The 26,533-nt window shown below is 41.7% G+C and overlaps 3 protein-coding genes and 3 non-coding genes across 8 annotated transcripts in view; 4 read left to right on the forward strand and 2 right to left on the reverse strand.

The window, feature by feature from the left end:
- Nucleotides 1-3,457: 3,457 nt before the first annotated feature.
- rpp21 (ribonuclease P 21 subunit) lies at nt 3,458-9,974 on the forward strand. 2 transcript variants are annotated; one of them, XM_015361045.2, is made up of 6 exons: nt 3,458-3,552; nt 4,454-4,554; nt 6,168-6,268; nt 6,634-6,716; nt 7,339-7,482; nt 8,093-9,974. In XM_015361045.2, exons 2-6 carry the CDS (start codon nt 4,498-4,500, stop codon nt 8,218-8,220), a joined length of 513 nt encoding a protein of 170 aa, XP_015216531.2. In that variant the 5' UTR covers nt 3,458-3,552; nt 4,454-4,497; the 3' UTR covers nt 8,221-9,974. The 2 variants fall into 2 exon arrangements, with proteins under 2 accessions (XP_015216531.2, XP_015216534.1); XM_015361048.2 differs by lacking the exon at nt 3,458-3,552 and adding an exon at nt 3,959-4,123 and having other exon boundaries at nt 8,126-9,974.
- On the forward strand, nt 3,661-3,734 carry trnai-aau (transfer RNA isoleucine (anticodon AAU)). The gene has a single exon. It is a non-coding gene; the product is annotated as a tRNA-Ile (tRNA).
- A 279-nt stretch (nt 9,975-10,253) lies between the features above and the next one.
- aqp12 (aquaporin 12) lies at nt 10,254-13,585 on the reverse strand. Its single transcript, XM_006637747.3, has 3 exons — nt 12,982-13,585; nt 12,100-12,216; nt 10,254-11,432 (listed from the first exon to the last, which is right to left on the reverse strand). Exons 1-3 carry the CDS (start codon nt 13,583-13,585, stop codon nt 11,269-11,271), a joined length of 885 nt encoding a protein of 294 aa, XP_006637810.2. The 3' UTR covers nt 10,254-11,268.
- An 871-nt stretch (nt 13,586-14,456) lies between these two features.
- Nucleotides 14,457-14,528, reverse strand: trnag-ucc (transfer RNA glycine (anticodon UCC)). Its single transcript has one exon. It is a non-coding gene; the product is annotated as a tRNA-Gly (tRNA).
- Nucleotides 14,529-14,889: 361 nt separating this feature from the next.
- On the forward strand, nt 14,890-14,962 carry trnam-cau (transfer RNA methionine (anticodon CAU)). Its single transcript has one exon. It is a non-coding gene; the product is annotated as a tRNA-Met (tRNA).
- Nucleotides 14,963-19,713: 4,751 nt separating this feature from the next.
- Nucleotides 19,714-26,533, forward strand: part of LOC102683954 (glypican-5-like) — a 141,672-nt gene continuing 134,852 nt past the window's right edge. For both annotated transcript variants that reach the window (XM_006637748.3, XM_015361132.2), the window contains exon 1: nt 19,714-20,416. In XM_006637748.3, the coding sequence (XP_006637811.3) occupies nt 20,248-20,416 (169 nt within the window). In that variant the 5' untranslated portion in view covers nt 19,714-20,247. The remainder of the gene's footprint in view (nt 20,417-26,533) is intronic.

Below are 26,533 nucleotides of genomic sequence, written 5' to 3' on the forward strand. Positions count from 1 at the left end.
TATCAATAAAGTATCTATGTATGATTGGCTTGCATTGGCCCTGCGATGGACTGGTGTCCTGTCCAGGGTGTACCCTGCCTTTTGCTCGTGGCTTGCTGGGTAGCTCCGGCTTCCTGCAATACTGTATGGTATAAAGGGTTGGGCAAATGACATGACTTTCTCATCTGCTGCCTGACTTTATTTGCTGAAATTTAGATAACGTAAAAAGGAATGCATTTTCAAGAAATATTAATAGCATGGTATATGATATTTGCAGAAATTTAATGAAATCACCACTTAAGCATTAAATTAAGAATCAAGGATTCAGCACTGCAGCTAAAAAGACGAAACAAGCACCTTATTTGAAAATTAACAGTGTTATATGTGCATTTCCGTGATGCTTTTCGCCCTCAAGGACTCCAAAGCGCTTTACAGGAGAAAATCACTTCTCCGCCACTGAGCAGCAACCATCTGGGTTAATGTGTAAATGAGACGGCATCTCCACAGTTTGGAGAAATGGAACATTTTTTTTTGTTTCCAGGCCAAATGGTGCAACCCCATTGTGGGATTAAGCCAAAATACAAACGGTGTCTGCTGGGATGGGATTTGTAATAACTGTAAGCAGGGCTGCAGTTTAATGTCGCTCGTTCCTTGCCGGGTAGGGTCCGGCAGGTCGCGGCGATATGGCGCCTGTGTACCGGGGGCGTAGCCAGGAATTGATTTTTGGGTGGGCCTGGCTCTAACTGACCGTCCTGCCAGCATAGGAGCACCCCTCCAATTTACAATGCAATCTTCGAGCAGTATAATCAAACAGCGGAATTAGCATAACCCTATATATATACTGTCTCTCACACACACACGGGTTAAGCAACAATTACCTGGGCTGGCGAACGCTACTGATTGCAAAACGCAAGATTTAAAAGCCGTCCGAAATATTGTATTTAAAATGCTGAAAAGAGAAGAAAGAAAACACAACGTTTCGGCCGTGGAGCCTTCTTCAGGTTCTTTCTTCTCCTTTCAGCAAGGAATAAACCTATTACTTGTTCCTTTGCAGCCTACGCATGCTGACGCAGCTGCCCACTTGTATTTAAAATACCATGCAAGGTTTACCGTGACCTCCGTGAAGTTTGGGGTCGTGACGTCACTCAGCCCCCCTACAATGTCGTAGGGAAACCATACCGGTCTCATTCGTTAGTGCTATGTTTGTGCCGGTTTGTGTTGTTGAAAATAACTTCCCGGCTTCTTTCTTTCCCGAGATACAGTATAGCGCCCTTTTGGGGGGTGAGGTCACTCAGTGAGAATCGACACTCTGATTGTGCAAAGCGCCACAGCGGAAGTTCGGAGAACGTGTAGATACACAGGTGATGGATGTTTTTCTTGGTCCAAATACTGTCGCCCCGGTTAACAGTGTGTGCTGTATGAGCACGCTGGATATACAGTAACACATCCATTGGTTTCCAATTACTAATCAATCTAAGCGAAGTCGCACTGAGGTCAAAACTGAATAGCAGACAAAGAATGTCTTGGCATCCACAGCGCGTTCATGACTCCAATAGCATGTCAGGATAGGAGTGCGCGCATCACGATCACATCGCGATAGCCATTGCGACTGGCGCGACAGTAAGTCCATATATTGCGATATGACATACACCGACAAAACGCCCCCGCCCACATATCGCGATATGACAAAACTGCTATGCTTATGTCACGACATGAAAGGTCCTATATCGCGATATGACAAACGCCCACCCCACCCCCCCATGTCGAGACACGAAAAGCCCTATATCGCGATATGACAAACGCCCACCCCCCATGTCGCGACATGAAAGGCCCTATATCGCGATATGACGAACGCCCCCCCATGTCACGACATGGAGTCCATTTATCGTGACAATGACAAAGACTGTCACTCTCATGTTGCGACACGAAGCCCATATATCGCGACACATCCTATCTGGGTATATTATGTTTTGATATGAGACCTTTGTTGCGACAGCGATGACAGGGTGGCATGGAAGCAAGGCGCCAGTTGTGATATACACTGCTGCAATATACATGCGATATATATGTGGTCCTTATCATGACATGCTGTGGAGGTCTTGTCGCGGTGGTATCCCACAGTTAAGCGTTTGGCAACAGCGTGTCACGGTAGGGAAAGAAAAGGAAAATGTACCTTAGAAAATAAAAACTATAGATCTTACAATCACGGTGATTTTACGTACGTTACAACCTTAGGTTTATGTCATAGATGGTTAACTTGTTGGAATGCGTCATGTGTTAGTATTATTCACATCTAAGGAGGCTCGACCCCGAAAAAACAAGGCGCTATATCTCGGAAACGAAAGCAACACAAACGCAGTTTTCAACTGCACAAACGTAGCACTAACGACTGAGGTGGGTTTCATCGTTTGTGCTGTCTGTAGTGGGGGCAACTTCACGGAGCTTTTACCTTGCCGTTGAATATTCAGCGGACTTCAGCATAACATACCAGAAGAGCGTGCACGCACGTATGGGTTTCAGAGGTTGGAGTAAATGCATCGCCCCAAGGGTAATATCGAGTGAGGCGCCATGAGAATAAAAAGGTATTAAAAAATTAAGTTCTGAAGACACCCAATTTGGAAATTCGTGACTTCCAACAAGACTCAACACTGAATTGTTATAGTCGCATTACAGTGCTAACCAATTCATAGTACCTTTAATTGCAAGAATGGTCTGCTAATAAAAGTGTCAAATACATACTTTGGATGTATTTTAGCTCTGTGAACGTCGTTCACTTAAAAATACTACAGGGCATTTAGAGGCGATCTGAATAGTTATCAGTTAAATGCACACTCGCATCTATCCGTCAATAGTATCTTAATGCATTCCAAAACTTGTAATTTGGTTACAGGAGAAATTTTTAAAACCTCTTCCTGCTTAACTCCTACATGTCGAGCATGAATCGAGCTGCTACAAGCAAACGCGTGCACCTGTGTTCGGGAAGCCAGGCTGCAAATCTTAAAATCCAAGATGCCTGTATCATCTCATGTGTCTTATTTGTTTCGGGACTGGTCTGGTCAGCTACAAGCTGCTTTTTGAAAAACGTAGATATATGTATTTGTTTTGCCATATTGGTTAATAAACCCAAAACCTAGCGCTAGATAGCTCTAAGAGTCTCTGATGACAACGATAGCCAATTAGGCTACTGCTACGCATGCACCGCCCCACTATATTTACATAATTGTCTTATTGGCCACAAAAGATACCGCGAGCCAATAGAAAATCACATAAGAAGAAAAAAATAAAACACGTAACATTAAAAAGCAAATCATATAACGCAAACAAAAAAAAACCATATTTAAATTACTTTACACTGATTGGGTAGAACTAGGATCAATCAGGGTGGCCCACCCGTGGCTACGCCCCTGCTGTGTACACCGGTTCCGCCATTGGTAAGCTGCACTGGGCAGCACCGCACTCTCATAGTCCCCGCCCTGGCCACCACTGCTCCCGTCCTGTCCCTCGCCGGGCACCCCAGCCGGGCGCTCTTCGGCCGCAAAGCCAAGCGAGGGCGTTACAGTATAAAGCGGTTCGGTAAATGAAATGACATGACACGACATGATAAATTAATCGTTTGAAAAACATGCATATGATGTGTAACTTAAAAAACAAGGAGCTCACCAGCGAGCCAGTTTGTCGCATGGCCGGTTAGCTCAGTTGGTTAGAGCGTGGTGCTAATAACGCCAAGGTCGCGGGTTCGATCCCCGTACGGGCCAGTTCTTTTATCTTGTATTTTAATGTTACATTTGTGATTTGTTGTTGTATTTCGTAAATAATTTAACCTGATGTTTAATCTAACCTGCTGACTGCTACCAACGCATTAAATTCCTTCATGCCATTACGACGTTCAACAAAGTACCACCTTGGCACCATTTTTAAAACGCGTTTTGCGTTTGTCTATACAGTGTGTCCTTATTTGCTTACCATCCACTACAAAACTTTATTTATAACAGAAAACAGTATCTTAGGAACATCTTCAATTGTTGTTCATTGATTTTCATGTGGTTTTCTGTAAATTAGAAATTGTGCATGATTGGATTGTTAAACAGATGTAAACTTACTTTTATCAACTTCTGCGATATATGATCGACCTCCGGTTGTACACGTGAGTTATACTGTCGCAAGTTTACCTCGGAGAATTCAAAGTTAACGATTTTGTCTTTAAAAACGATTTACGGAAACACCGCTGAAAATGTATTATCCAATAGATTTGCTGAGGAAGAAAAATTGTTATTTCGATGGCTTATACTGTATCCAGTTATGCTGAATGCAAAGTAATCAAAACAATAAAATACACACTGTTTTCAGAATCAAATGACAGTAACAAAACATCACATATAACAAATACGCTTAACACAATGAAAGATTAAGTTTGGGAATTTACGTTCTGCTTATACGAGAATATGACTAAAGATCGCTTTATATCCACTCCTAGATTGTCCTGGATCGTCATTGGTGCGTCACAGACAGAACTACAGAATGACTGGCAACATCAAGGATAAAGAAGCCTTTCAGAGACTCAACTTTCTTTACCAGGTATTATGGTTTTGCCCTGGAATGGCAGTGGAACTGCAGTTTCTATATTACAATGCAGTTTTGTATAATTTGCAGACCAAACTGTGCTCAGTCGTAGCTGACTACTCCAAATATCTCGAAACTCATGCGCATGCTAAATATAAATATGAATACTATGCTTCACTGCTCTTGATTATATATCTTCTAATCACTTTTTTGATAATTAGCCACAGTGTGATTGGATATGCTTAGTTTAGGTTAAAACTATAGAAAATATACCATACATGAGACGCATAAAGAGAGCCTTTCTTTGGCAAGCACTATTTTCCACAAGAAAGCATTCAGATGGAACCTTATACTGTAGAATAAACTCATAATTAAGAAGTACTGTTGTCCTCGAACCAGCTACAATGTTGATTTCATGTAATCTCATTGCCCCTTTGAATAGCAAAAGGATAGTTCTGGTCTAAAATTATAGATGTTTATCAACACCTGTATCTGGTCTTTCCAACATAGCCTGTTGCAGTGAAGGAACATTTTTGTGCAAAATAGGTCGGGCTTAAGTTTTATTCACTTTTGTCTCTGATGCATTAAATACATTCAGTGAGGGACTGGGTATGTTTTTGGTTGGAGTTTCTGGAAGGAATATATTTTATTCCATTATATCAGGGCGGTGTACTGATAATGGCAAATAATTTTGATTTGTTTGTGTTTGAGAAGTATACTGAACATCAAATAAACTTCTTACATTATAACTGCAACAAATTCAGAAAGTATTATCAGGAAATACACCTTTTTGTAGGAGGTGCACTAATGTTTTAGAGAACAGATGCAACAAAGGGGTTCTTCTGTAAAATTGCAGCCTTGTGTCACCACCTTTGAAAACCGTAGATTTCCGATACATGTTTTGCAGCAGGTTGCAGATACTGTCTTGTGAGATTCTGTCCTGTTCTTCTCATAGAATGTGGACAAACCTGTGTCTGCTTATCTCACAAATTTTCAGTGTTGCTCATACCTGCTGAGCAGGGCATCCACAACATAACTCGAATTTTCTCGTCTCACGTGAGAAAGTTGTTCTTACCTGATCCGCAAGAGGACACGTTGTTCTGCAGGAATGTCCTGACAATAGGATTAGTAGTGAGTGAAGCCCCAGGAGTCATGTTGTCAGATTACCATCAGTCATTGCACGAGGAGTTTTGTAGCAACTACACACACTGGTCCAGACTGTCACTCTTGGAATTGTTCATCGAGATTGGGGAGGTGTCATGACCTCTGGTTTCACACATCGTGGCTGTCGTCGACGAGCTGTTTTCAGTTGTAACATCTGGCCAGATTACAATCACCAGGCTGTGAGGTTTGTTTTGGTTTTCATTTTTGATTCTCGATAGGCTTAACATTCAACAGGTTGAATCACTTTTCCAGTGACCTGTGCCCAATCAGCTTTCACTAATGAGTCGAATTAGTATTTAAACAACAGTCACCAGAATCATTAGAGGTCAGTGATCAAAATGATACCAAAACATTTAATCAGTTTTCCAAAATCCTTTTTTATTTTTCTAGGAACATGTATGCATATAGAGAATAGGTTCCTTTTAACATTTGGTGTATCACTGTTTCCTTTCCTCTGTGCACAGGCTGCACACTGTGTCCTGGCACAGAACCCTGAGAATGTGGAACTGGCCCGATTCTACTGCTTCACTCAGAAGACCATTTCCAAACGCCTCGTTCTGAGACAGTAGGTTCATCCACCTGACTCAGGGCCTGATGCGTCCTTTCAATACCTGATAAAGAGCTGTCCAGAGTACCACATACAGACATGGTTCTGTCATTTTATCTGAATGGAACAGAAATCAGTTTTGTACCGGTGACTAGTGTATTGCTAGGAGTTTCTTTTTATGTCCTTATTTTACACACCTCCTGGCAAATACTCTCTGAAGTATATTACGTAGATTAAGTATGCTAATCAAATTTAGTTATGAAATTAGCCATTACCTTTCCCATCTTTGCTTTGGATGCTAGACATAAATAGGCTGACTAATGTTTATGCACAAGCCTGTTCTGAATCTGTTTTGGTAACCTGATGGTTCACATTTCTTGCAGGGATCCCTCTGTGAAAAGGACACTGTGCAAGAAATGCTGCTCTCTCCTGGTTCCTGGAGTAACTGCAACAGTGAGACAGAGAAGTAAGTTTGGCAAAGTGCATTAACAGTACCCTCCAGATGTATTCACACCCCTGAAGAAATAGGAACAAAAAAACCAGCATAAAACAGTCAGATCTACAGACTAGATAATGAGCCCTGCTAATTGCTTTAAACACTACTGAAACCTTAATTGTATTGCAGAGAACAGAGTCATAATTCTAAGAAATAACCAAATGAAGAAAACGCAAGGGTCTGAATCCTATTTGAAGTATTGGGCTGGCTGTATTACAATGCTCTCCCTATGTAGTCGAGTTGCTCAACATTTTTTCTGCTGTCGGTAATATCATGATATCTAAATGGTTCAGACGTAACATGGGAAATTCTGATAATGTGATATTTTTTAACACCACTTAACTTTTTACTGCCAGGAATCCATTGTTTAAATCCAATTCTACAGTAAGAGCTCATCTTGGAAATGTACCTTTCATGGATTAATTTTATTTCAAAATTAATCTATGGGTGAGAGTCAGAGTTAAAGGGACGTGGTTTATACAGCTGACTATTCCATCTTTTTCCTTATGGGGGCAGTGTGCCATCATACCTCAGGCTTCAGTAGTGATAAACTGGGATTGGTGCTGTCTGATAGTGTTCATTTTGTTCTCAGGGTGTAGTCGGCGTCAACGAATGACAATGGTGAGATGTCTTAGCTGTGGACAGACCAAGCGTTTCCCTAACAATCCAGGATACCAGCTGTGGGTGGACCGGCCTGAAGCCCAATTAGAGAACCAACCACAGTTGGATAATACAGGTAACTCTCAGGTGACATTGCCTGCACAGCTCTGTCATTACTGCACTAAGGACTTCGAGAGCATTATATCCTACCATTACCAGACATTAATCTGAAGTCTGAAGGTAATGTGACGGCAAGATGTCATTAGGAAGTTCAAGTAGGTAGCTGTGTCGGCTGCAAAGGAACAGGTAAAGGTTTATTCCATGCTGAAAGAAAAAGAGACACAATGTTTCGGCTGGACAATTGTGTTTCTAATATGTCATTATGTTTTTAGTGGTGGAAATTTGTCTTTCATCTACAGTACCTAAACAGACTGAATTAACCAAAGATGAGCACACCCACCTGTTTCGTGAATCGACACACCACTCTATAATTAAAATAAAGTATACACTTGCGCAGGACTGCAATTAGTGTTAATCCGAGATGAATTAAATGTTTGTGTAGCCCCAGAAGACAGAGGCACACAGGAGAAGCATTTCATTTTTAAAAAATCTTTTCCTACAACTAAAAGGGGAGATGGCAAAATAAGTTAATTTGAAAAAAAAAAAAACGTTTAAAGAGCGACTGATTGTAGCCCTCTGGTTTAGGAGTTCTGTGTTGTCCAAGGTGTTCTCTGACCTATTTTTAGCTCAAGCTCTTCGATGGATCTTTGTGTCTACAGAACACAATCCAGGGACAAAGTCTCAGCAGAAGGGAAAGCCCACCAGTGGCAAAGCAGGGCAGGATCCCGGCCCTGCTGCAGGCCCAACAGCTTAATCTGTCCCCTGATCCTGCTGGAGCAGCTCGTGACTCCCTGCAGTCTGCCTGAGCGCAGCAAGGCTGTTGCAAGGGAGTCGTTTCTTGAATAACAAAGACATTAAGTAGAATGTGTAAGATCAGATTGAATCTAGCCAGAAGGCTAAGACATTCTGCCACACAGCGCTGTCTGCTTGTACAGTTTTACTCACTCACCTCAATGAGCAAGCATGTGAAGTTGAAATATTACAAAAGTGTTGGTTATGGAAGACTACTGTAGAAATAAATGGAGGACAAAATGCATTATGCATGGGAAAAAATGCTCATACTACATTTCATTCTTTTTTAGTTTAAATACATTTATGATTTTAAATTGATATGATGCATCTTTTTGTAACGTGTTATTGTTTTTTACAAACAATTCCTTGAGGGTCTAGTGTCTTCAGGTCTTTGCTTCAAACTGAGTAGTCAAAACAACCTAATTATTTTCTCGGGTAGACATACAGCACATAACATTTATTAAGGTTACTGAACACATTCATTACTGTACACATTACTGAACACATTCTTTGAACACATGAGCCTGCTTAAAATATTACAGTGATGTATTTCATAAATATTTAGACACTCTATGAAGCAGAGATCATGTAAAACATAAAGAAAACCAAAACAACTTGTCCCGGAGTGGCCAGCTCTGGTCCTGGAACACAACACTCCAGTAGATTTTACAAGTCTTCAATTTCCCAATAGTTTAAACAATTTCCTTTTGACTTCTTAAGCAAGTAATATGTGCAATAAAGTGGTTTAGTCCGTATTTAAAATTCCAATTCCAATACCTTGTATGTTAGCTGGGACAACAAATGGCTATTTCTGACCCAACAGAACCAAAGAACTGATCACGACTCACAATGTGGCATGTCTTTAAAAATGGACGATTTAAGGGTAACCTACTATATAAGTAACCTACATATAAGGCTTGTGGGCTTCCCAGGAATAAGGCTGACCACCTGCATTTGAGACCCCTGTTTATAGTGAAGTTTTTTTTCATGCAGTATCCTAAACTGTGCTCTCCACATCTTTGTCTTAATCACACTCTGTCACAGTAAAACTATTTGTTGTGTGGTTTGTGGCTAGATTAATACTTTATCTTTAGCTGACCCTGGTTCAGGGGATCCACAGTTTTAAGATTATTCTTCAAACAGCAGTTTGTAAAGACTGTGAACACACAAGTTGTGATCAGTACAAATGAATTGGTTCAGTCAAATCAGAACTGGCCACCTGTGGTGGACAGCTAGTGCAATGGTACCTGTACTTTTATTTTAAATAATTTTGAAACTAACTGATTTACTTACCTGCTTAATTTTCCATACTTAAGTTATTGGAAAATACTACTCTTTTCAAACTATTGCTTTAAGAGGTGACACTTAAAATTTTAGGGATTTTGTCTGACAGGAATCAGAGTGGGACATTCATTTCTAGAGAGTTTGCTGGAATTTACTTAGTAAGGACATTGTTGTAAATCAAATACTGTTCAGTATTCTAATCATGTAAATCGTTCTTTTAAAAGTTTGAACACTTCAGAATCATTGAGCTTTATACTTTTAAACCAGATTAAAATCAGTCGTTTCTCTAATATTTAAGATTTACAAATGGTAACAATGGTTTGCAACATTAGAACTAAGTACTGTAATAGTGATAATGATAATGATAGGATACCAGATACTTGTTTATTGTCAGAGGAATTCAAATTTTAGAATAAACATTTTAACAATCTACCTGTTCTCCGAGAGTTCTCCTATTATCCAGTAAGCTTCTCAAATCCTACAAAATAGTTATAAGTATGTTGATTTATGGGGGCAGTCTTTTTTATTTCGGTTTGTAGGCTGCGGAGTCAGTTCAGCTGTGTTCAACAGTGTGTTATTGTTAGCTCTTACATTGGGAGAGCTGTGTACTAACTGCAGATGGCTGGAGCCAGAACAGTGGTTCAGTCTGAACTCCTGCAGCTTCTCCATGACCGTGATGAGATCAACAATTTAACCCTTCTCCCCATTACCTGCGATTTCCCAATCCATTACATGACTGCTGTCTTCAGCTGGATGCAGGAAGCAACTGGTTAACAAAGTCAGCCTCAGGTGTGCCGTTGATAAGCGATCCCCCCCAGTGTCGGAGCAACCTGACACTGAAACAGGTCGGCTTTCACCTTGCCTTTAATTTGGAGCAACATGCATTACAATACTGCTGTGTTATGTGAAATTAGAGGTCACAAAATAAAGTTAAAATTAAAAAAAGCATGTGCCATTTATTTGTCCTTTTATTTCCTTCATTGAATCATTTTGCACTCATTTGTATTATGACATCTATTAAGGTGAGCAGCTGCGTCAGCATGGGTAGGCTGCAAAGGAACAAGTAACAGGTTGATTCCATGGAGAAAAGAAGAAAGAAAACAATGTTTTGGCCGTGGAGCCTTCTTCAGGTGTTAAGCTTCTTCATGCTCACACCTGAAGAAGGCTCCACGGCCGAGACGTTGTTTTCTTTCTTCTCTTTTCAGCATGGAATAAACCTACTACTTTACATCTATTTTACTTACTGTTAATTATTAATAAATCACCCAAATTCACTGAAGCTCTGAATTAGGTCAATAATGGAGGTCGACTTTTCCAACCATCTGACCTGTAGAACGTTTGACAGACACGATTAAGCCAGATTGTTGAATGGTGCTGTGTCTATGCCAGGGGTCAGCAATGAGCCTGTACAAGGACATATTGTGAACACGACAGGAGTTATCGGTCTGCATGGCGGAGTACAGCATGTGCTTTTCTGGTACACGTCCACATTACCCTCTCTAAGGAATTCCGAGTTTCAGAACTGTACGTCTCATTTAAAAAAATACTGTCGCTTGGAATCGCAGCAAGCCCTAAGTGATTTAGTTTCGGTCTAGAAACAATACGGAAAGCTCCTCCTGCCTCGAGTGCCTGGTTAAATCTGGGTCCAGTCGCCAACCCCGATCAGGTGAATCTGCAGCCGAGCGGGAGAGACGTGTTCACTGTACGCAGCGCTGCGGCTTGACGTTCACTCCCTCTTCTTTTCTTGCTCCGCGGTGCCAGCTGTCTCTGTCCACTTCCGGGCGCTCTTACCTCGTGGCACTCTGTACCGGCTCTTCTGGGAATAAAGGAGATTCCTAGAAAAAAGTCGAGGGATATGTCCCACGTACAGGAACAGAGCCATGGCCATTCCTGCAAACAAGACAGATTTTGCCTGGTCAGGATCATCAGGCATTTTATTTTTAATGGAGGTTCATTTTTAGACCCTTCAGTGTAAACTTTCAATGGTAACTGGTTAAAAAGATGAATAAATTGTACTGGTTTCTCAGTGCTTTCCAAATGGGGTTCCTCTTAAACTATGGAGGGCTGTCCAGAGAACAGGAGATATTTCAATTCCAGTCAAAAGGAAATGTACCACATCAGATCAAAGGAATGCACGATCATTAACTGAATTATCTTGAGTTTTTTTTTCAGGAACCAGTGTTTTGTTAATGTAAGACTGTTGTATTTAAGTTTGGTGTCTCATTGTTGAAGGACAAACAGAAGAATTGAATCATCATGCTCTATAAGTCTGTTCTAGTTGCAGTTTTTTGGGATCAAGTCGGTGACTTTTTCTGCATGGCTGTTGTTTTGCCTTTGAAATAACATATCAATAAAGGCAAGGCAATCGTAAGGAATCAGCTGTGTTTTTTTAGGCGTCGTCTGTGTTTCCAGAGCCCTGGTTTCTAACGTCTCGGGCTACTCTTTCACACTCGGTAGGCGTGGGAAGACCCACGTCTCAGAAACACGGCGAAAGGAGAACGGACTGGAAGTGCGCTGGTCCGCAACGGTACGCGTGTCGGTGCGCAGAGCGCCTTACCGGCCGCAGGCCCGAGCCAGTACGCCGCCGCGTACTCCCGCAGGCTGAACCCGGGACAGCGGAACGTGAGCGCGGCCGCCAGCGCGGGGTTCAGGTAGCCGGAGGTGTAGCTGCCAGCTGGAATTAAACACACAGGTGACTAGGTACCCCAACATAGTTAAACATGTCCAGAGTGTTTACACAGGGGGGGGAGAAAATCCCATACACATCGTCTTTTGCACGTGTCACGCGTTTTATTTCCATGAAACTCAAGCGGGCGATATTACGAAAACGAACTGCACCACCCGCCAAAATGCGATGACCGCCATCATGCCCGTTCTGGGAACTCCCTGGAGTCCCCGTCTTAAATGCCGGTGCACCAGTTAACGTCACCGCGCACCTTTTCAAATGAACCGTAATCACGAGAAGGAAGCTTCGTTACATTCGTTTGTTGATTGCACTATATACCACATTGAGAGTTTGGATGGACTTGGATCGATCTGCAAAATGGTATTGTTAAACATTTCAAGGTAAAATGTTACATTTCGAGATTCTGATATCATTTTATATTTTGTTTGACCTGAATTGGATAAAGGATATGTTTGTATTATAAATCTATTCATTATTTAGGCGAAGTACTTAATCCACAAAAGTAAATGGTCTTTAAATACCGCTCCCTCTCTTAATGCTTTTAAGGTGGAATTCCTTTTTCTGTTTAAATTCTATTAAAAATGTAAAGAATGAAAAGGCAAGACAGTGGAAGCATGAAGAAAGCTGAAACCGGTACAGAAATAGAAGCGCTTCACAGCCGGAGGAATAATGTTTTGTCTCCTTTTTCGCATTTCTGATGCTTACTGTATCCTTAAAAACTTTTTTTTTTTAAAAAAACCTTCTTCCACTCACCGACGTGAGAGAGCGCCGTGAGCGCGAGCGCGGAGAGCAGCACCCGAGGGAGCTCGGGACTCCGCTCGAGCCGCAGGGCGAGGAGGTGCCAAGCCAGGGAGCACGCGGCCTCCGTGAGGGCGCCCTGCAGGGCGGGGACGCGCAGCGCCGGGCTGCACTCGCTCGACATGAGCTTCTGGATCAGGTGCATGTCGGTCAGCTCCAGGGACCAGTAGCAGGTGGCCAAGCCAAATGGGGCGCCCCCCAGAGAGGCGCCCGCGACCTGGCCCGCGAGGCCGGAAAGGGCGGCCGGGGCGGAGGCGTCCCCGAGCAGGAAGCTCCGCAGGGTCACGGCGGGGTTCCCCGAGGCGCCCGGCGACACGAGGCCGTGAGCCACCAACGTCACGAAGAGGACAGTCGACGTGACGTCCGGACCGTAGCCTCCGGCCCACTGCCCCAAGTTTGTGATCGTCTGCACCTCCGACCAGCAGGCCACCAGCATGAAGGAAGCGGGCAGCTCGGCGGAGAAGTGCCGGAGCGGGCGAAGCCTGAGCAGACGTCCCCCGACCCCCGCCAAGACTGCGACTGCTAAGAAATATCCGAAGGAGACGTTGAGCCCCGACATTTTGCCCAGACTGGCCGATGTGGAGCCACACCTTTGACGGAGGACTGGAGAGAGGTAAGCGTTGAAACCAATAGCACCTAATAGATCTTTCTGCAAACGTGGCACAAGAGGGTTATTATTATTTTTAAGGGAGGAAGGGGTGGGGTGTTATCAGACAGCTCCCGTATCGCCCTGTATCGCCAGCTGGCCAGGACACACAGAAAGTCAAGGACGGAGCGGGAACACCAGCACGTGGGCCTCGTGAGAGCAAGGGAGCCCGTCGGCCGCACGCGCGGGCGCTGCGCAGTTCGGCTGGGGCGCGAGATCAAAGGGACAGGCGAGTTAAAGATTTAAGGAAGACTGATCTACACGGATCAACCTTCAGTTCTTAGGAGACATTTTCTCAAATTGTCTTGTGGTATTTTCATTTTGGTAAAAAAAAACCAACAACTATCGTCACATTGTGTTTCCAAGGAGAAATAGACACAAGATCCGAGCGCTTGTGAAACACGCGCCGGCGACACTCTTCCCAGCTGGAGCAGGGATGTTGTGAAATGCACTTGACCAAAGTGCAAATGCATTCTGTAGAAATAAGTAGTCATTATGCAAATGTAATACAATGTGAATAAATACGGACACAGCGCGGTCTAACTAATACACGTGAATAATGATATGACACTTAGATTTTCTTTTTTCAAATTGAACATCAGCCGATTTCGTGAAGTTGTGGCGAATTTGAGTCCCCAGCCGGAGGCGCTGTTAGGCGTAGATTTTGAGCATCAGAAAAAAGTACAGTAATTAGGTTTCTGCAGTCAAACTCCAGGTCTCCGGCATTTTATTTATTAAACAGTGTATTTCGTGCCGTCCCAGAAATTGAGATAAAAAAGAGACTTGCGTTGGCCGGGAATCGAACCCGGGTCAACTGCTTGGAAGGCAGCTATGCTCACCACTATACCACCAACGCTGTACGGCTAGAGCACTCGACATATATGTACTGGACCGGTAAAAAAAACATTTTCCTTTCCTAATATTTTCCCATAAATGTAATAAATACAGGATTGTATAAAGATTACACATCAGCTCGTATATTACACGAGGAGGTCTAAGACAAGTAACAGTTATAGCTCCGATTAACGAAAATAACACTATCTTGATAATCGTACAGTTTATCTCTTTATGCAGTTAACATAACACTTCGCTGACGCTTCTAGACATTTACAAAAAATGTGTCCGTCCCCATTAGTCCGTATTTTGTAACGCGGAACACAGATTTCTGGAAAGACTGCGACATATTTATATCCTGTACTGTGCGTGGTCTTCTCAGCGCCTCGTTAGCGCAGTAGGTAGCGCGTCAGTCTCATAATCTGAAGGTCGTGAGTTCGATCCTCACACGGGGCAGAGCTTTTTGTCCTTTTCCTACAGACCTGCATATTTCTTTATTTCGAAAGGAATCTCCAGGATTAAAGCTGCTGGGCAGTTCTAGTGATTCTCTTGTAGTATTATTATGTGAAACTCTGATTAGTAATGTTAAATTTTGGAAGCTTGCAAGGGCTATTGTATTAGAATGTATGTACCTCAGTGAAAAACGTCGGACAGCACCTACACCTAGTCGTTTTCTGGTCAGCACTTCCTCTTCCTCTTTCTCTTTCCCAGGTTGGAAGGGATTTTCCAGGTGCTGAGTCCCACTTGAAGATCTTGTATGCCTCAGGGGATGGTCACAGAGGTGATTTGTTGTCAAACTGCAGTATTGGAGTGGACCTAGTTCTATGTAACTTGTTTGCCCCATGAGATTATTTTTCAAGTTTTACGTAACTAAGCCATATTTATGGTAAAATGAGGTAATGAATTAAATTCTGTGTGAAAATGCTCCTTACATTTAATTAAATAAAGGATTAATTACAATTCAAGAGATCTGCATGTAGGGAGTTAGACTAATATATTTCTGTAACATTTCTGAATTCACTTAATATTGTATTATTTACAGGGACATTGACAACAGTTAGGTATTTTAACATTAGACTGTTTAATTTCAATGTTTTTGTTTGATTTAACTGAGCATATTTTTTATCCTTTTAAACTTAACTTCTTAGAGGTAACTTACCAAGAAAGTACATTTTCCATGCAGGTTTGCTTTAGTTGTAAAGCTACATCCTACCTTTGGTGCAGATACTGCTTCTCCTGCTCTTGTTTGCATCAAAAATAAGATCAGTCTAGGGTGTTGTTGTTTTTGTGGGGGGTAAACTACAGAATGTGAGAACAAGGTTTTCCACCAGTTTGCAGATGTAACTATAACTTAATACTTTATTTCAAAGTATTACAGTATGGAAGGAAAACTGCACCTCTCAACAACTTTTAGAAGTAACCCCCTTATCAAAATAGTTTGATAAAGTACATTACTACTTACACCCCTTTCTGCAGACATCACTGATCTTTCCCTCAGAGACGAGTAATGTTTATACATGTGGGCATCTGCAAAGTGTTACACAATTTCTCTTAACCCATTTGCTCCAGTCCACCCAGCTGTTTGAGTGTGTGTCAGCCCTGCCACTTTCCAGCAGGAGTGACAGGCTCTCACAAACATACACAGGCCCACCGAAATCTAGTGAAATCGGGGAGAGGCTTCAGTCTGATGAGGCCCTAGACTTGAATGTGGATTTTTTACTACAATTCAGGACTTGTCTCTGTAAGATCTTTTGAGGACTTTCTTCTGAACTGTCAGCAGGGGGCAGTGTGTCCTGAAAAATCCCACCACAAGCCACAGTGAGAAGAATTTCTGTCTGGCAGTGTGCAGTAGATAAGTGTTTCAGTGTAATGGAAAGAATAGGTGAGAGAAAAGAATAATTTACCAACCTTTCATCTGTAACAGTGAGTCCCAGTTAGGGCAGTGGCTTTATGCGTATCTTCAAATGTCTGAAGACCTAGGATTTAGTTTATTTTGACCACTTAAATGAAATAATGGCTAACTTGAGCCAAAAAGTTTCAAGCGGAATGAATGCCACAAGTAGTATTGGTGGTGTACAACTGGGACTGATCATCACAATCAAGCCCCACGCCATATCGCCCTGTCTATGGGATGTCTGATAGATTTCCATTGTTTTTTTCCATTAGTGAACACCGGAAATCTTCGGGTTTGCCTTTTATCTAGACTCCAGCTAGCTACAATGATTTCTTCTGAACTATTTGTTTTTCAAACACTTAAAAGAACAGCAGTTAGAAATAAACATTAATATTCTGTTCTCCATTCTAATTCCGGATATGTAGGGTTTTTGGAGACATGCTGTTCAGAAATGGATATTTCCGAGTGACATTCTTTATGGAGCCGAAACACCTTGGGATACCAACACGATAAACAACTTTTTTTAGACATATGATGACTTTGTCAAAGACAATTTGGCACAGGTCCTTGTGCTCTACAGTTTAAAATATGATTAAAAAGATTCACAAAGTCTGGTGAACAGAGCTTTTAACACGTCTAGTAGTCAGCGTATAGAAAATTGGTATTCCAACTGTTTAATCTATTTATTTAAATGTTTAATCTATGAAGTTTAGAAAACAACAAAAATGTCTGGAAGCAAAAACAGTTCTGTTTCTTTCAAAAAACATCTTACTTTCTGAATACTTGTTTCTTGTTTCTGACTACTAGTTTTTTTGTTAATCAAGTATTCAGTACAGTACTGTCTCAGTATTAGTATGAATGCTAAATTCTGAGTACAAATGAATCCTATGAGAACAGTTTTTGTTCTTCAATGATCTGAAGTATCAGTAAATAGAGGGACATACTGCAGGCCTTATGAGTACTTTCCTCATGTAAAAACATGATTGTCTCATTAACAAGACTGTGGACAGAAAGAACAGCCTGTCACTTCTGTTCTCTGAAAATAAGCATTTTATCAGTACTTGTTCTGAGAGGTGGTAAAGTAAGGCTTTCTGCGAAGAAATGGGGGGAAATGATTCTGTTTAGCTGGATAAATCTCAGTTATGAAAACTATGGCATTTTTCATCTTCTTTCTTGGGTGGGGGGGGGGGGCTGGGGGATTAGGCTAATGCAATCAGTGTGCACAGCTACATTCCAAACTTTATGAACCCGAGTCTCTGCTAGAAGCACCAGGATCAGCACATTCAGCTGAAGCGCATCCCATTTCCAAACAGCTGAAGAGAAGATTGTTTTGTGTGTGTGTGCTTCAGCATGTGTGAACTCCAGCATTGACAAGACATAAATCCAGTTGCTTTTGTAATGTAACTTTTTTTCTTTCACATTTCCAATAGAAATTGATTTTCTCAATCAGCTGCAAGACCAGGCCAAGAAAGTGAAAATGAGATCCAGATGGAGCTGGAGGTAGAGCAGTAATTTGCAGCAACTCTGAACCTTTAGGGACAAGACAACCACTGGAAGTATTTGAAATTTGGTGAGAGATGGGTAGCTGTTAACTGGAAGCCTGTGCAACAGACAAAATAACCCACCTTCCAGAGTTTCCTTTTCTTTCTTTTTCAAGGATCCAACTTTCAGTCATGAGCTGTCCCAGAATAACCTCTTCTAGTCGTAATCTAAAATAATTGCCCTATACCTAGAACCCTGTGTTCATCCATCTATTATCAGAAACCTACTTATTCCTGGTAAAGATCACAGCAACCTGGAGCAAATCCCAGAAACATAGGGCACAAAGCAGGGCTGAATCTAATTATGTATGAGAAAAACGTGTTCGCTTCTGTCTGATTTGTTTGCTTGTAGTATGAACATACCCCTTGGGATGTTTGAGAAGATCATGACCTGTCTAAGGAAGATCTCTGGAGTAAAGGGGAAAACCAAGAGGAGAGCTTGATTTACTCTTTCTTCCAAATTATTGTCATTTCCTTGACAACCCACTTCAGAAGATCCTTTAGAGCCGAAGGGCTAAGCATTGTCTTCTATTCTACAATGCATAGAAGTAGCATGTGATGTGCTGTCCACAAATGTTTTTTTTCTTTTTTTAACAGAGGAGGGAAAAAAACTAGTCACTTCCTACTGGCTTTGACCAATTAGGATGGGTGATTATTCTTTTGAATGCAGATTATATAATGTATTGAGTTAAATACAGTTTATAGTTTTCTACCTACATCCCATTGTCAATAAGAACAGGACGGACAGTTTATGATATCTGAAATATTCAGTAGAAAACCTGTGAATAAAGAACAATCACAAGAGCTTCAGAGGCTGTCGGTGTGTTCTCTTCTCACTCCTCCAGGCAGTGTCTCAATTGTAAGTCATTAGTGAATGACCCACTCAGTGCAGTTCCTCAACCAAAGCTGACCCATACACAGGGACATGGGATTATTGATTGTGCAGCCATTAGCTAATCATGTGGAGAAATTTACAAGCCTTTTAACTCCAGCCCCGGGGTGACAGTGAGGCCGTGATCGATGTCCCATACCTATAAAAGCACCCTTGATGATCTACCTGCTCTTCAGTTCAACTCCTGGGCTTTTGTTAACATATTTGAAATTTCATAGCATCTGTCTTTTATTTCCCTGCTTTTGGTGGGACGGCTATGGGGTGATTCTGTCTGTGATGGGCCTCAGTGGATGCCAGTTGTTCTTGAGGGCTGGCTGAAAGGTTCCCCCCAGCGTCTCCTGCTCAGGGCAGCTGTGTCATTACTCCTGCTCCTGTGTGAAGGGTCCGGACTACACTGTCTCGGTGAAGCTGCTCCACACAACAGCCCGCATCTGGAGGGGCGGGGCATTACATACAGCATTGCACCCAAACCACAACAGGAATGGGGATAAACAAGAACACACGTCTAAAATATCTGCATGCTTTTACCAAATAAGTCCCCCCCCCCGCCAAAACACCACCCCCTTCTGTGAACTCGACTGAATTCACGCCGAGGCGGCGTCCCGGTAAACTTGATAACCATTTTTTTAGTAGCTGCGATAGTGTATACGACACAAGATGATTATTATATTTTGATGATAATTTAAGGCGATATAATATGATAATAAAGTTAACAAGTCAGTGAATTTTAAAAATATATGAATGACTTACAGGCTACTAAATAATACATTGACGTTTTCTTCTTCTTATTATTATTTAAATAGTTAATCTGTCCTATTTACAAATAGCTTTGTACTTTTTAGTTGAATACTTTTTATTCGGGGAGTAAGGCGTTGCGAGTTACATGAATCTAGAAGTGAACTGCTCATTCGGGGACGTGTTCCGACTCCCCCTTACCGAACGCAGCGGAACAGTACGCAGTTGCGGGACATGTGTAGATCTGTTGCAGTGAGTGTAGCTTTAAATACGAGTTCCCCAGTGTCAAACTAATTATAGAGGAAGCCAATAATCTCAGCTGCTCTTTTTCAAACACTTTCAGAACAGGGAGAGGGAGAGCGAGGGAGCAAGGAAGCATGTCAGCAGCGAAGCAAGCGGACTCTTGAAAGTAACAGAAACTGGACCGCGAAGAAGTTCAGTCTTTGATTTGGACCCGTCTTGCTTTTTTTCCACTGTGCGCTCAACCTGTCTCAAGTCAAGAATGTGAGAATCTTTCGGAGACATCGTTGCGTATCCGTGACTTTTTCAGTTACTGTACACACTTTTGTTTTATTTATTTTTTTTACAAAAACAGCGTCTCAACGTAAGACAACTTAAAAGGGGGGGGGGGGGGATCACTACACAATTACCTGGATTTTCTGTGGATTGAGATGGTGCAATGTCCCGAGGAATATTCTCACGTGTTGTTTTTTGGTGGATTTTGGTGGCAGTGGCCCTGCTGACCGAAGTCTCTTCTTTAAGGACACCCAGCTGTCATGAAGTGAAAACAGCCTTTCAGCTTCGCCACATCGGCCCCTTGAAATGGGTACCCGAAACCCCCGGAACAGGTCAGAGTACACCAAATGACCAATTCAGATTTTTGCATCTTATGTTTGCTTCAGCGCGCAAAACGCGCACTGCTTACGTTACTCGGTATCCGACACCTGCACGTTTCTAGGTTTCCTCTGTTGTAGTACATTTTCCAATCCCTCCCATAACAATTTTGTAGTTATCGTATTGCGTGATTCTCTAACTTTGCTCATTTTCTCTCTGGGCTGCAGCGTTTGCGATTTTTGGAGAACACAGTAGCTGTTTAAAACGAAAGGGAAAAACAGCCTAAATCATTTAAAACGATGTAGTTTGTAGAACTTCATTATAATCGATGACAGCGGCTGTCTCAAAAACAAGATACTAAGATTAGTAAAAATCAATGCATTCCAATGCAGCACTTGTTTTTGTATAATGTATTTGTAATTAATAACAAAGACACCCCGAAGGGGGACATTATACACCCTGATGCGTAATTTTGTACGCACAAGATTCTTACAATATGTTCAAGATGAACTTGTATCCACAGCGAAGAACATCACCTAGACCCTTACTCGTTATTTACTGCCTGTCCTCTTTGGTGCCGTGAAATGTCAGTTCAGTTTTGAAAACTACCGTGGCAGATCATGACAGTGGCTCCGCCGACCTGAAATAAGACTCAGCGACGAAAAGCGAGACGCTGTTAAGTTAGAAGACATTCCCCCATTGACCTCCCCAATTCTGCTATCCGTCTCAGACGAAAATGCCCTTTTTCATTCCAGAAAATACAGGAGAGTCAGAGGTGAATTAGAAAATTGAAGAGGCTGGTGCTGGAAGCGTTTATAGCGTATTAGAATAACCTGTATTTAATGTTCATGGAACCAGTTTTTAAGCTTACACTTGAACGATCCAGTAAGGGCAGACTGAAGTGAACATAAAAATATTTCGATGTGGTCGCATTAAGATATCATAATACTGGAAAACAGTTTTCAGCCAAATTCCAGAAGCGCCCTGTGTCATGTTTTTTATGTGGGAGGAAGGAAAATATTAATCCACTTTTTTGTAATACTGATATATTACATGGAAAATAGGGGAAAATAAGAACTAAATAAAAAAGGGATATTACCAATCAAGTCAGATACAATAATTGCAGGAACTGTGTGGTTGAATCAGTCTAAGAAGTCCAGTTGCTATGCTCAGTTAGAGCAGAATACAATTGCTATTGTGTCTTTAATGATCAGCAGAAAAGGGATACAACATAGAGATGTAAATCTAAAGATTTTATTTTCTGTGAAACATTTTGTATTTACATGCGATTTTGTTGCTTGATTCTCATTTGCAGCCATATGCCTCTGCTTAACCCCCAAATGTTAAACTGGAACTCAGCACGAAAACAGTTTTGGATACAGTCAGCAGTAAACTGCCAGGAACATACTGTAGTTAACTTGTCTAGAGAGAGTATGATGTGCTGGTCTTACAGTGCCCAGCGCTTACAGTTTGGCACGGTATGATGAAAAATATTAGTCTACGCCTGCAGTTGTCTTGTCAGCATTTATCTGCAAGTATTACCTTGGTCCCTGCAAACATTCAAGACTGCAGAGATGCTGCGGAAGAAAGAGTGAAACAAATAAACTGGTGAAGTTAAAAATGGAATGTCAGACAATGAAAACCAGAGGACTGACATCCAAAGACATTTCTTTAACGTAGAATAGTTTGGCTGCCTCTTCACACTGCAGGAGAATTGCGCAATAAAGATCAGTCAGTGTTCGGAAGCTGCCCGAGTTCTGGTCAGCGTGCTCTGTCCAGAGAGGCGTCCGTGTGGACAAACCACTGCTTCAGAGAAGATGGCAGCTTGTCAGCTGGGAGCTCCAGCCCAGGGCTGCGCGCTGTGTAAGAATGTAAAGTGTATTGAATAATGAACATCACTGCGCGGAGCCAGAGAAGCCTGGAATGAGACCAGGTAAACTTAGACATTGCCCAGTCCAGCATCTGTACCAGTCGGCGAGTTGAGAATCCTCCTTCTCACTGCTTCACACGCTGAGCAGACAAGCTTGTGGCTGATACCCATCCAATAGAGTAATCGTCTGAGACCCCTGGAGATCACTCCTGCAGACAGCTAATTTATCATTACAACACAGTTTTTCCTTGTTTGTTTCCTTTATGCAGTCGCCAAAGGGTTGTTGAATCATGTTCTTTTAAGTACAGGCTTGAAGACGGGTGGGGGGTGGGTTGGGGGGGGGGGGACTTAATTTTGCAATGATTTCAGATCAAATGCCAAGCAAAGCAGTGTCTCATTCTGAGCACAGAAATAAAAGTCCGCTCAAAAGTCACGTCGAACTTTGCTGATCTGCGGGCTGAGGGGCGAGGGAGAATGCAGAAAAGGCTTTGCTCAACTGTATTTGCATTATTCAGGACCAGAAGGGTGGGTCATGAAGCTTTACTTTTCCAGCGATTCGGCCAAGGACTGGTGCTGGCTTGTGACACACGTTATTATACTGTAGTCTAAAGGAAAAAAATCATAGAATTTCTCCTTTTATTTTCTTAAATGGTAGTCTATTGCCTTGTATCCTGCTTGCCTAAATGTTTTACATAGAAGGGGTACATAAACAGTGTAATAATTGTATTATTTGTAACGTGGATGATGAATGCTAGTTTAATGCTACCGGCTCATCAAAATCTCCTCTGATTTGCTCAATTAGCTGAAATTAGTGTGATGTAGTGCACGTGTGCGGTGTAACAAATTGCAGGCTCTTGTAAATGTGATAGGAAATCCATTTATAACGAAGAACCTGAAAAGGGTAGGAATTCTATTACTGTCATGTTTGCAAGATTGCATGCTTCACACAATGAGCTCCTGGAAGTTTTCCTTGGCTTCTTCTGTCCACTTCTCCTCCAAGTGCGTCTCATTAATAGTTTGTACCACGGCCAATAAGTACATTGACAAACCAAAAGAATCAATGAACAATCAATCAGTAACTTGCTTATGCTGTTATTATTTTGTAAAGGTCTGGCTTCTCTGGTTCCGTCCTGCCTAGCCAAACATGCCATCTAGAAATTAAATGCTGCTGTTTTGTGTTTGAATTTGTCAGTTTCATTATATCTGTTCAATTCCCGTTTATTATCTTATCTCAAGTCTAATTGTGGGATCCGTCAAGGCTAGTTTATTCACAAACACACTTCCAAAGTTAAATTTGGAGATTTCTGTGAAAAGGGTGTGTTAAATAATGGCACTTGACAGTTTCACTTTGTAGTCATGTATACTGTATAAACAGCATCCTAACTGAGCAGATTCCTTTCTGAGGGGCTTCCACAGCTTCACAGGGCAGAGGCACTAGAGCGTTTTGTACTGAATTGAACATATGGATGCCTTTTGAAGTTCAGTGCAGTTGCTTGTGCTCTTTAACACTGCTGTGTTCTGAACGCTCTCCCTAGAGGGGTGTGACATGGTGATGTGAGCATGACACCGCTTCATGGGGCTAAATAAAAAGCACCTCATGGGTGTGCTGTAGTGTGCAGGCCAAGTGAAGCTTTCACATGTGTGTAGTGGTCCAGGCTCCCATGGCCCCACATCCTCCCCACTTCACCAGTTTCAGCCTGTGGTCCCTTGTCTGTCTGGATTTCCCCCTGCTCTCGCTAGTGTAATCCCCTCTCGGAGAAATCCGCTTAGGTGTCTGGGGATTTCTTTACGATAGTGTTATCACTGGTGTTCAGAAGTGATGGGATTGAGTGCGTGTAGGTGTGTTTCATGTTCAAACTCAGGGGAAAGAGCCAAAACCCTTTCCTTTGCCTATAAATTGTTACAGGACAAAAAGTGCCAGGTGCCATCCTTGGGTAACTTGTAGTTGAATCTTATTACATCTTCGGTTTCAAGAGAATCCCTTGTTTCTTCCAACACTTAGAAAATTAACTCCTCAATGTGCCGCTCTGATATACTGTAGAGTGACGTCCAGATTTTTGCACATAAAGTAAAATCTGTGCTCAGTTGAGGGCTTTAATAGTGAAAATTGTATGAGAGGGAAAGGTAGGCTCCTCTTGGCTCCTGCAGGCAGATGGATGTCAGTGCCCAGGGAGTGGGCAGACCATTCCCGCCATGTAATTACCTTTCTCCTCAGGAAGCCAGAAAACCACAGTCTTGCTCTGCTGGCTATTAACCTGTGCTGAAAATGTATTCAACCTGGCAAGTGTGAGGAGCAGAAGAGTCCATGTATGACCTGAGGTTAAAAAACAAACAAACTGTATGGTGCATACATTTACAAAGTCTGTTTATTCAAGAATGTAATTTCTAACTGGGACACAAAAATGAGTGATAATCCTGTGATTCAGTATCGTGTAGGGTGTGTGGGTCCCTGAAATATTCCAGCAAGTAAAAAACACACTGTAAATGTGAGTCCCATGTTACATATTGCATTCATTAAGGTCCAGATTAATGGATGAAGTTTAATTGCACTACATGTCATTTTCTTAAAAGTCAGTTTTCTTCCTGTGTAAATGTCTGCAAATAATGGAAGCGAAACAGAAAATGTTGAAGTGTAAACTGTGGCATGACTGTATATATTTTTTAAAGAGACATTATAATTAGAATAAAGAAATTGCATGTGTCACCAGTTAAACTAGAAATGTTTCCTACCTGTGTGAAAGCCATCAAAAGAAACCTTAAGTTAACAATTGTTTGGTAACTAATGTATTTGTCAGAACTTATAGGCTTGTTAACAGCCTGCTGTGTTTTAATTCAGTCCAGTCAGAGGATTTAGAGAGATTGCTCTGCCTTGTCTTTAGAGTCAATTGCAAATCACATTAAGACATAAATAAGTGAGTTATACTACCACTTTAATTAAAAAAGGAGACTACTTATTTCTCCCTTAGGGAAGTATGTTATTTGGGACCATTAGTACAATTCCTGTGCATTTAATGAAAAACTGTGAGAGTGATTTTACAGAGTAGAATTTACTACTATTAAAATCTAATTAAACATTTTGAGAGATAAATCTGGTAAGAAAACGCAAACATGAAAAAGAGAAATAAAATTGACAAAGTTTTTGATGTTTTAAGGGTTTTACTTTTCATTAAAAAGTGAAAGAAATGTGGGTCATGTTTCAGTTCATTAATAATTGGGTAAAAGCTTGACTTTGCATACCATAAATATTCTCCCAAGTGATGCTATTCCGAATCAAAACAGATTCTTGAACTAAGCATGGCTTTTATGTAATAAAAAAATCAAACTCTTTTTTAGTTAAACCCCCAAAATCCCCCCAAATTTATTTTCACAAAAATAAAAACAACAAAAAAGATCATACATGCATAGATTTATTATAGCAAAGCTAAATTCCACATTTGATCATAGATGTTTATACCTGTTGTAGCCCAGTAGTGAAACTGCCCAGGTAATGACTGCTGTTGAGAGTATATGGTTACATGACCTTATCCATCTCATAATATAACTCCATGTAATGCTCTGATTGTTCGTCTTGTCAGCCCACATCTATTTTGTTCTAATTTTCTCTTCGTTCCAGTCTAGCTGGGCCGAGATGAACTGTGGCTAGAGTCCCTGTGTGTTATTTTCATTTCAGAGATAGCACTGAGCATGGAGCCTGAGAGAGCAGGGACAGAGGTCAGCTCTGACTTCATTCTAAAGAGATGAACACAGCTGGTACTTGTGCACAATCTTGTTGGCTAATTAAGCGACAGCAATGCAACGCTAAGACAGGTCGAGGGAGCAGGCCTGAAGTCTTCAGGGACTGATACAGAAAGGGAGGCACAAGTTACTTTGACTACGGGGACCTGCAGTACTCAAGTTTCATTGCTAGCAATATTTATCTAATGAAAGTCAGGGCTGGGTTGCAGACTGCTGGTTTCCAACACTGCACTTTCATAATTTACGTGTTGGTATGATATAGTGCTAGAAAAAGGCCTTATCAGCATAACATGTGGAGAAAGAGTTCCAAAGGCCTTTGGATTCGTACCTTGTTTAGTAAACAAGTTCCATGAAGACTTTTACACACACTATGCATCTTAGGTGATAAGAACTGTCCACTGGCACACAGCTCACTGTGAAAAATGGTTGTGAAGTGGAGGAGGTAAGGTACAGTGGTTAATAGAGGTGGCTAGTGAAACCCCCGACTTCCTGCGTGACCACCTGATGCTGTGTGTGTGAAGGGGTG

Source organism: Lepisosteus oculatus, chromosome 13 (genome assembly GCF_040954835.1).
Source record: "Lepisosteus oculatus isolate fLepOcu1 chromosome 13, fLepOcu1.hap2, whole genome shotgun sequence".
NCBI classification, from domain to species: Eukaryota; Metazoa; Chordata; class Actinopteri; order Semionotiformes; family Lepisosteidae; genus Lepisosteus; species Lepisosteus oculatus.

Coding starts and splice junctions, on each gene's coding strand:
- rpp21 (XM_015361045.2), top strand. CDS start 4,498: ATGACTGGCAACATCAAGGATAAAGAAGCCTTTCAGAGACTCAACTTT. Junction 6,269..6,633: donor AAACGCCTCGTTCTGAGACA/GTAGGTTCATCC, acceptor CATTTCTTGCAG/GGATCCCTCTGTGAAAAGGA. Junction 6,717..7,338: donor TGCAACAGTGAGACAGAGAA/GTAAGTTTGGCA, acceptor TTTTGTTCTCAG/GGTGTAGTCGGCGTCAACGA.
- aqp12 (XM_006637747.3), bottom strand. CDS start 13,585: ATGTCGGGGCTCAACGTCTCCTTCGGATATTTCTTAGCAGTCGCAGTC. Junction 12,217..12,981: donor CACGGCGCTCTCTCACGTCG/GTGAGTGGAAGA, acceptor GTTTAATTCCAG/CTGGCAGCTACACCTCCGGC. Junction 11,433..12,099: donor CTGGCTCGGGCCTGCGGCCG/GTAAGGCGCTCT, acceptor TCTTGTTTGCAG/GAATGGCCATGGCTCTGTTC.